The sequence below is a fragment of the Limulus polyphemus genome, unplaced genomic scaffold (genome assembly GCF_000517525.1).
Source record: "Limulus polyphemus unplaced genomic scaffold, Limulus_polyphemus-2.1.2 Scaffold7004, whole genome shotgun sequence".
NCBI classification, from domain to species: domain Eukaryota; kingdom Metazoa; phylum Arthropoda; class Merostomata; order Xiphosura; family Limulidae; genus Limulus; species Limulus polyphemus.
This window is the reverse complement of record NW_013672614.1, coordinates 29,022-38,747: the sequence shown is the minus strand read 5'-3', so window position 1 is coordinate 38,747 and position 9,726 is coordinate 29,022. Positions and strand designations below refer to the sequence as shown.

The 9,726-nt window shown below is 31.5% G+C and overlaps 1 protein-coding gene across 1 annotated transcript in view; it reads right to left on the bottom strand.

The window, feature by feature from the left end:
- The window catches only part of LOC106474265 (embryonic stem cell-specific 5-hydroxymethylcytosine-binding protein-like), a 22,632-nt gene that overhangs the window by 6,501 nt on the left and 6,405 nt on the right, over positions 1-9,726 (bottom strand). The window contains exons 2-4 of the mRNA XM_013934954.2: positions 6,762-6,980; positions 1,852-2,044; positions 1,198-1,278 (exon numbers count right to left, since the gene is read on the bottom strand). Of these exons, the coding sequence (XP_013790408.1) occupies positions 1,198-1,278; positions 1,852-2,044; positions 6,762-6,980 (493 nt within the window). The remainder of the gene's footprint in view (positions 1-1,197; positions 1,279-1,851; positions 2,045-6,761; positions 6,981-9,726) is intronic.

The following is a 9,726-nucleotide window of genomic DNA, read 5'->3' as shown; positions in this document are numbered from 1 at the left end:
CTAGCGTTGCAAGTCCACAGAACATACTGCTGTGCTACTGGGGGGCTTTTATATTATTACTATCATACATTGACACTTGACATTATAAATCCCAGAACTAAATGAATAAGTTACAAATTGCCAAAAAACTATATTTTCTTTTTTAAATACAAATCTTATACATGTGATTTATTAGCCTAAACGTAAAGATTTTAAATAGTAAATATATTCGACTAAGAAACAGTACTATGTACAAATGTGTGAATACAAACTTCCAATACTTAAATTAGAGATCAGTATTCGGGGTTACCTAGGGTAAGCGTAGAGAACAAAGAACATGTGAAGAGTCCCGAGAGAATGAATCAATATAAATACAGAATCTCAATACATATGAAGAAAATATAATTTCATTATTGTATCTTTCTTGGTTTTGTATTGTTTGTTTTTAAGTGAAAGTTATGCATAATCCCAGACACCTTGGAAATAGCTAACTACGAGTGTTGAGCTGAATATGCAAAAACTCAGACGAGATAGATTCTACCAAACCTGAGGAATAACTAAAGGTATTAAATGTAATCCTAAAACTGATGATTTGAGGAAAGTAATTCCAACAGTGGTGGAAATAGTTGCATCAGCAAGAGGTCATGGCAAAGTGACCTGTACCACTGGCAGGAGGGCAGAGCAGATGTAAAATTCTCTGATGCTTGTGTAATAAGTTACATGAAATATGAGGTAATGAAGAATTATCAACAAGGAAAGGATTTTTCAGTATTTACCTCAAAATGATCACAACAAAACAAGTGCAAGTTCTAACCTATCAAGCAGAGCCAAGTCTTATTTAGAAAGACTTGGCCATTTTTTTTATTCCATTAAAAAAAATCTGTAACTATTTGGGGTACCAAATAAATTTGTCACACTATTCAGATACATGTAAGTTATTATTACTGTAAGTATAAGCCATTACATTTTCTGAAAACAGCTGGATAGGTTATGTAATTAAAACCAAAATAACTACTACCTACAAGTTGTTCATTTTCTATTTTTGATTACAATATTTACAATATAAAAACTATACTTTCAAATTTCATGTTTGGATTCATGCATGCTGATGAGCCTAAATTAACTACATTAGCTATGCACATAAATTACTCTTGATTCTAATGTTGGTGTTATAGCAACTAAAAAATCAAGATTTTATTTCAGCAATATCATACTTACTGGCATCCTGTCATGAAGCCATTTCATTTCATTACTGGCACCAACAGTAATAATTGTGAAGCTGTACAGTAAATGGCCATCCTACAGAAAGTACTACACACGTTACTTATAAAACAAAATAGGACTATGACTACAAAAATATTTTCTTATATGCATTAAGTATTTCTGACTTATCGATTACTTTTATAAAACTGACTTTTCATCACATAAAATTTCACTTTGCTTCACGAAAATTATATATTTTTTATTTCTTGTAACAAGTTGTAATAACTCACTTTCATTTTTAAACTTTTGAAACAAGAGGTATCTTTTGTATTTCAAACACACTAAATTAAAACAGTCTATATGCTTTAGTGACAGCATCCGTTAACTATTCATAGCAGACTTTATTTATTTATTTTAAATAAACAACCATCTAGAGCTTAATATCTGATAAGCTTGACTGAGTGAAGAATTCATGTATAATATGTTTAAAAAATCAATATTTGTGATTCATGTACAGATACAACATCCTATTTTATACATATTTTTATCATTTTAGAACTTTTCTTTTCAGTCTTTGATTATAAAATTTACAGAATCTAAAAATTATATTTCACAACCTAATGGAGTCTATAGTAGACTTAAAAGGATTTCCAAAAGAAACCCCTGTACCTTTGGGGACTTCCAAATGTCATAAATTCCAGCTATAGTTAGCAACCTTGGCCCTCGCCACTCTCCATCCACATCCCACATTTCTTCTTCCTCACTGGTCCACTTACGCTCACTCATGCTTACTTTTTTGGGTTGAGGAAAGTAGATAAAATATGGTTCTTTTTGGCCATTAACTTTCTTCCATTCAAAAAATCTGTAACCAAATACTAAATTCTTATGGGCACTAAATATAATTGTCATATTATTCAGATACATGTAAGTTAATATTAATGTGAGTACAAGTCACTCATTTTCTGGAAATAGCTGGAAAGTTTATGTACTCAAAATCAAAGTAAATATTAGACATGTTATTCATATTGTGATTCATTTTTAAAAATTTAAATAAAACAAATAGTAACTCCTATTAACAGTTTTTCAAATTTCTGAAGCTTTTGAATTTCAGTAGTAAATGTTCTATTGGTCCTGATGTTTGGATTCATGCAAGCTGATGAGCATAACTTGGCAACTAATTTCAACAATGGAAAAAATAATTCAATATACAACATATATAAAAAGCATGAAGGCTAAAAGAACTTTTCACAAACTTCTTTGAGTCTTCATGCTTTCTTTATGTGCATTATATTTTTAGTCCTTTATGAGAAATGGTGTTTATTTGCTATAGATAACTTTCTAAAGTTGCTTTTTCATACTTTTAGAAATTTTTCCAAAGCTTTCAGAGATGATAACAGATCAGGCTGAAAAATTCTAGATGTTAATGGCAAGCATAGTCGAGTCCACTTTCAACTAGTGTTTACTTCCATGACTTATTTAAAAAAAAAAAAGTTTCCATGGCATATTGAGTAAACTTTTGTTTTCAGCCTTCAATTTAGCCACCCCCCTCCTAATGTCACAAATGTTATCTCATTGGATTTGCATCTATTTGTATGTCTATAATGTGGGAGGCCCAGCATGGCCAGGTGGTTAGGGCACTAATCATAATTCTTCTACCTTCCATATGACTTATTATGCAAATCAGAGGACCATACACAAACTGCTTTTCCACTATAATTTAGTCATCAAATATTGAAAGAAATGTAAATAAGTTTCAGTTATTTAAACAGCCAAGACATGTTGCAGACCGGTAGAAATTAAGTCAAGAACCAGTACCAGTCATAAGACCAGCATTTGGGAAACACTGATCTAGACTACAAGAAATATGTATCCAAGCAGAGTCCGAGTAGAATCAAGAGCCAAAAAACAATTTTAGAACTGGATTAGAGAGAAAATGAGAGGAGTAGACTATTCTTACCAAAAGACTGAACTTAAGGACACTAAGAAAGAAGGCATTATTCACAGAAGGGTACCTCTTTGCTCTTTAATTCAGGCAAAGGGGTCAGTTTTACAAGGGTAATGGCATACTGAGCCTGTGGAGCTAACAATGGGATATGGGTGGTGGCATAAACAGGTAGAAGGAACAGTATGCCCTTCTCAGGCAGTAGAAAGTTCTCAGGAGAGCAGTCCAGATGCGTATTATGAAAAAGAAATACACCAAAGACAGTTACTCCTATTCATCCATATCAAAAATGACCAGTCAGTCACATAAACAGCCAAATAAGTAGATGCTCAAAGGGAACCAAGGAAAGACCCAAGTTGTCCCCAAGAATGGGCTCAAAGACAATGCAACTGAAAAACCAAAACATAAACAAGTAAAAAAGCAGAAATTATCCCCATCCTTGTTGAAGCTGAGACATCTAGTGATAATGATATTTTGATTCTAAAATCCCTAAAGGAAATGCACACATAGGTGGAAAAGGTACCCAATAAGGCATCATCAGCCACCAGATGGCATCCTTTGTCAAATTCCAAAAGGCAACATACTCTTCTTAAGCTCCAGTGTAGAAGGTGGAATTCTGTCTAAGAATGTGGTAGAATAATTGTAAAAAAAAGATAAACAGATGTCAATTCCTTTAAAAAATCCTATTCTTGCAAAATAGGAACAAACATTGCTGAACAAACATATAAAACATTCGTCAAAAATATAATCAGAATAGGATCTAAGAGGATATAAATACAGAGCCTTCCTGAAAAAAGACGAGTATGAAAAACAACAATGGCAAAAAAAAGTTTGAGCATTTCCTTCCTGAAGAAAGAAAAGAAACAAAACAAACTACATTTTCAGGGGAATATGGTAGTGTGAACAAGTTGTGAAAGGTTCAAAAGAAGAAGCCAGGCAACTTATGACCAGATTTAAATCCAACTAAGGTCAACGTTTAGGGAGACAATCAAAAAGACTCTTTTGATTCTTCAATTAAATTTTCTATTCATCATCCATATCCAACTCTCAGTTTCTATTCGATTTTGGATCTGGCAGTTTAAATTCTTTTCTGCAAAAAGGAGATACTGATGTTGTACTTTATGTTTGTTCAGGGTTTCTACTCTCACCACTTTGTGGTGCCAAGGACAACAGAATACTGGATACTTGTCTTCAATCTTTCCTGTTTCATTTGTTATCTAGATATTCCTCCTTTCTAGGTGGAACCAATGAGAACCTTATGAAATTTCCTTTGTCAAGGTTTGGATGATGAATGGGGATTTCAAAGATCTACTATCCCGATTCACCCATCTTTGTTTTTCATATAGTGAAGTAATTTCTTAGTTTATGCCAGTAGCTGATCTTCCAAACACACTTAGTATCGACTGTCATTATTACATGAATAATTAGAGGACTCTTGCTCAGTGATTGCCTCCCACTAAATTCACCTTGCAGTTAGTTTCTTCTCTGAAATCGATTGTTCATAAAGCCAAGTCTCAGCTTATGTCCACTTAATATCTCATTCATCTGAAATTTGTATTAAACCTCTCTTAGGAACTCTTCACCTGTTTCCTTTGGCATTGTAATCCCTTGAGTTTCAGGTGCACATATTTCTCCATTAACTAAATATGTCCTGTCTGATTTTGGAATGATGGCTTTCCTTTATGTTGCAATTCCCATAAACCATATTTATTTCAAATATCATCATTGTGATCTGTCACTTCATGGAGTATATCTCAAGCCTATTGTCTATCAGAATTTCTCCTATTATTCTTGATTACCTTCAAGTGTGGCATATTTGTATGGATCTTTTCACCAATGCCTCTTTCCAGGGCTAAGGTAATGTGTTGGGAGACCATTACCTTTAAGGTTTGTAGTCTTATCAAATATCCTATTCTCACATTATTTCTGTCAGAGGTTTTGGCTGTTTCAAATGAATATCAGGAGTTACTGCCTTTGTTACATCATCTCTGTATTTTTGCAGTTGGAGACACTTCAACTATGGTTACATATACCTACAGGTAAGGTGGGGCTCAATCTCACAACTTGTGTTTGTTGCAATTTCCCTTTTTTTGGGCTGCATGCACATCATGTCTTTATCTGAATTGCCATTTCACTGGTTGTGCCAACAATTCAGTTGTCTTCTGCTTGATGCATTCATAACAGCAGTACATCATTTTCTACTGGTTTACTAGTTTCTAGTTCTGGGTACAGCTTCTAGCAGTAGATGATCTGATCCTGTCTTGGGATAATTGTTTTCTCTATGCCTACCCTCTTCTTCATCCTTTTTTTTAATGTTGAGCAAGATTAGTTGGTCACATTTTCCATGCTGGCCTGCTCCACCATGATTTCCCCTTCTCAACTATCTCAGAGGAATCCTATTCCATTGATTATTTGGTACATCTTCCACAACCACATTTGTCATCTACAGATTCACAGCTGGCTGTTATGCAGTCTTGTAGGTGAAGCTGACTTCACTTCTTAGGTAGCATGAATTTCATCACATTCTTGTAGACATACCAATCTCGTTGATCTGTTTGTTGAGTTGGTGCCTGCAGAATTTGATTTCTTCTCTTCTCCAACCCCATAATGGCTTGCCTAACATTTTTTTTCATGTACCTCTTTCATTAACAGGTTTTTTTTCTGCTGTTATTGCAGGCTACAGAACTGCAACCACATTTCTAATTTGGACTTAAACGATAATATAAATATTAAGCAGTGTATGTAAAATTACTTATTAATTTTTTTTTTTACCTACAAGTATATTTTCCTTAACTTAAAATTTTTTATTTTGTAGGTCTGTAATGAACATATATTGAAATTATTAACAAAATAAAATATTAAGTAAAAAATTGCCTTGTGTAATCTTATCTCATTAGTGAAAAACTTGAGTAATGTTCAATGTGACAGAATAATCATAAAAAGATAAAGATAAAAATTCTGATTTGAAATTTGAATTTGTTTAATTAATACATTTTACTAAGCCTAGCATGCATGGGTATCTGATTGAGCACTTATAAAGTTGACAATTCTGTAGATCACATTCTTATTAACATGATTTTTTTTACACAAATCATAACAAAAACTGCAAATTGTCCTTGGATGTATAATTTAAAGTTTAAAACATAATGCTTACTTACAACAAAGATTAATCACCAATAAGAAAACAAATACTGTCTACATTATTATTCTCAAATTGTACAGTTCAGCATGGATATAAGTATACCTCAATTAAATCCAATTAAATGACTCTTACTGCATTAATTTATTATGGGTGACCCAAAAACATGAATCATTTGCTTTGTATAAGGCTTCTACACCTGCAAGTTTGCTTATAAACTACAACAGGATCAGTGAAAGGAACTGTCACACCAGTCATTCTTCTACTATACATATTCTTGTATTTTACCATTAAATATAAAATACTTAATACACACAGACACACAAGGATATATCTATGTATAAATGTCTGTAAATGAAATGTGTTTTATAAACACACACACACACACACATGTACATATAAACAAAAATAATAAACTATAAATATTAAACACAAAAGGTGATCAAAAGTTATGTTCAGAAATAAAAAGTAGTTAAATTCTTTCATGATAAAGCATACCCATCTGAAAGAACAACACATCGCCGGCCTTTAGAAAATGCAACTCTGTATGATGATTTCTCCCTGATGCCATCAGCACGACAGTTAAATGTTTTGTAGGTTGTGTCCATAGGGTTACCCTTATGCCAGAATGGAACAAGACCCCACAGCATTGGGCATACAGATCTCTCACTATTTTCAGTTTTATTATCCAAAGTACTTATAGTTGCTAAAACAGGCCTGAGGAGAAGAAAAAAAAAGTGTACTAACAAGAGATAACGCAGATATCAAAATAAATAAATGATATATTTAAACAAACTGAAAAAAATATATTCTCAAATTAATGGTATTTCTAAGACAATCCAATTTTGATTGATATACTTGTTGGTATGTTTTTTGAGAGAGGTTTGTTTGTCCTCTAATTCCTCCTAGGCTTTTGCATTTGAAATCTGTCAAATATGGTTTAATCAACTAGGAATGATTTGGGAGGTATCAAGAAGTAACATTCTTTTAAAATGGATACATTTCATAGCTCCAGTGATGACTAAATATAAATCAGTCAGTGTAGGCGGCCACTACGGGTATTGATTGGATTTCTCCAGTTTCCTCTTTCATTACATGAGATATATATATATATATATATATATATATACACAGTCTGTATGCTTTCAATCATTACTGGCATAATTAGGACAAAATTAGAAACAATCTTTACATTAATAACTGGAAAACATTAATTCTATAACTGCATTGCATTTTCAAGTCTCATCAATCATTTGAAAGATTTTTTCAGACATTGTTTGAAGATACTTTCAAAATACACCCACTTGTATTAAGTGAGATATTTTTAAGTCATGTTACTGATTTTCAATAAAAAAATAAAAAAATAGAAAATAAAGTATTATTTAAAAAATCAAGTACAGTGGACATGAATCATTTCATTCTCATGTACTTTCAATCTTTATACTGGCGCTGGCATGTTTCAGAAAAACAAAAAACAATTTTTTATATTAATAACTCAATCATTTGAGAGATTCAGTAGTTATTGATATAAACACCTCATAACAATACTTATCAACAGCATATGCTTTATTATAAGACATCTAAATATACACTTTTTTTATATTTTACACATAAATCATGGTGTGGTCCTTCCAAAAAACGTATGCAAGAGAAGCTTAACAAGAACAGAAATGACAACTGAAAGAAAAACATTGTGAGGACTAATGAAAATGATTTTCTCCAATGTGAGGATTTTTCATGTGCTGCCATTCATAAATTCACGCTGGTAATGAAAACTCAAAACTTAATTATTTAAGCACAATATTATGCTTCCATGAAATAGAAGTTACTCAGTTTACTTTTTTTTTACTTAAATATTTTCTTCCACATTATATACTGAGTGTAAGTCTGTTACTACACAATTTGCTATGATCATGTAATAAAGAATACATAACTATTTTTCCTTTCATTAATGAAGTACTATTAACTATCACACATAAATCAAATGCATCTTTAAATGAAATTATTGTAAATGGAGATATCATCTCTATGTACTAAAGCAATAGAGTACTGACATACCAACCTATGCAGGTTTCTGCATACATAACCACAAAACCCAGTAAAGATGTAGCCATAGATAAAATGAAATAATGACCTTTCTCTATAAAATCAGTAAACAGTATCAATGTGATTATGCCAAAAATGACTAAAGAACCAAGTCAAACACAAGATGTGATATGATTAAGACCCAAGATTGATATTAAAAACAACTAATTCCCATAGAGCATGTCGTAGAAATTAGAAATAAGCAGAGTATTTACAATCATAAACAAATGAGAGGACTAATCATTTATTACACAAATGTGTCATTCTTCTACAAGTTTTAAAAGAAGTTATTCTCAAAAAAGAAATGATATAACATTATCCATCCAGTGTGAAACCTTAAACTTCTTCCCACAATAAATCTTGTAGTACATTTTATATTACAGTAATAGTTAATGCCTTTCAAACTCTGAACAACATTTGGAAGACAGAGAATTAAGACTGTTTAGGCATTACTAAAACAAACAGAACACTCAGTACATAGTTAACTCATACTCCCATTAACAGTTGTGTAGAAAAAAAAAGAAATAATTCTAGTTGTTTTATAAATTGCTTTATGCAACTTTCTACTTTTATCTTTTGCTCTTACCCACATCCAAAGCTTTAGTAAATGTACTGACAACATTTAAAACATTCCTAACAATCTAGGGCCTTTCTCTATCTGAATGTTTACAATAATCTTCTTCTAATTCATCTTGGTAAACATTAATCATGTGTAATGTGTAATGCTCACTATACATTTCAGTTCATGTGAAATACTATAAAAGTTAGATTTGAAGAATCTGAGGATAATAATCACACCACATTTGTGAAAAAAAAACTACATTAATGCAGCTTCTCTTCACTCTTTATAGGTTTAATGTAAAATATTTATATGCTACACCTTCAGTCACAAAGTAAAGCTGATACCACTAAGAAATTCAATATCAAAAATTATCACTATTGCCAATGCTAGCAATTGAAATTACACAATATGCGTGTGTATTTATTTATATAAACAGGGCGTGAAATTCACCCAGCTGGGTGATTAACTCAATTAACTGATTCCCTATGAGCATCAATTACATCAATCAGTGTCCCATAAAATAATCAATTATTCAAAATTATATTTAAACAATTAGTGTCATGAAAACATTCAACTAATTAAAATTAGTGTTTCTGATTATTACCATTTTAAATTTTTCCAATTATCCAAGTAATCAAAATATCACCATTATGATTTCTCATTATTATATTTGATTAATTCAAAGCTATTTAGCTTAATCAAACAGTGTCACAACTCACAAAAATAATCAAGTAATTGAAATTAGTGCTTCAGATTATTATTATTATTTTTAATTATTCAAACTAAGTAATCAATAATCAATCAGTTGAATGTAAT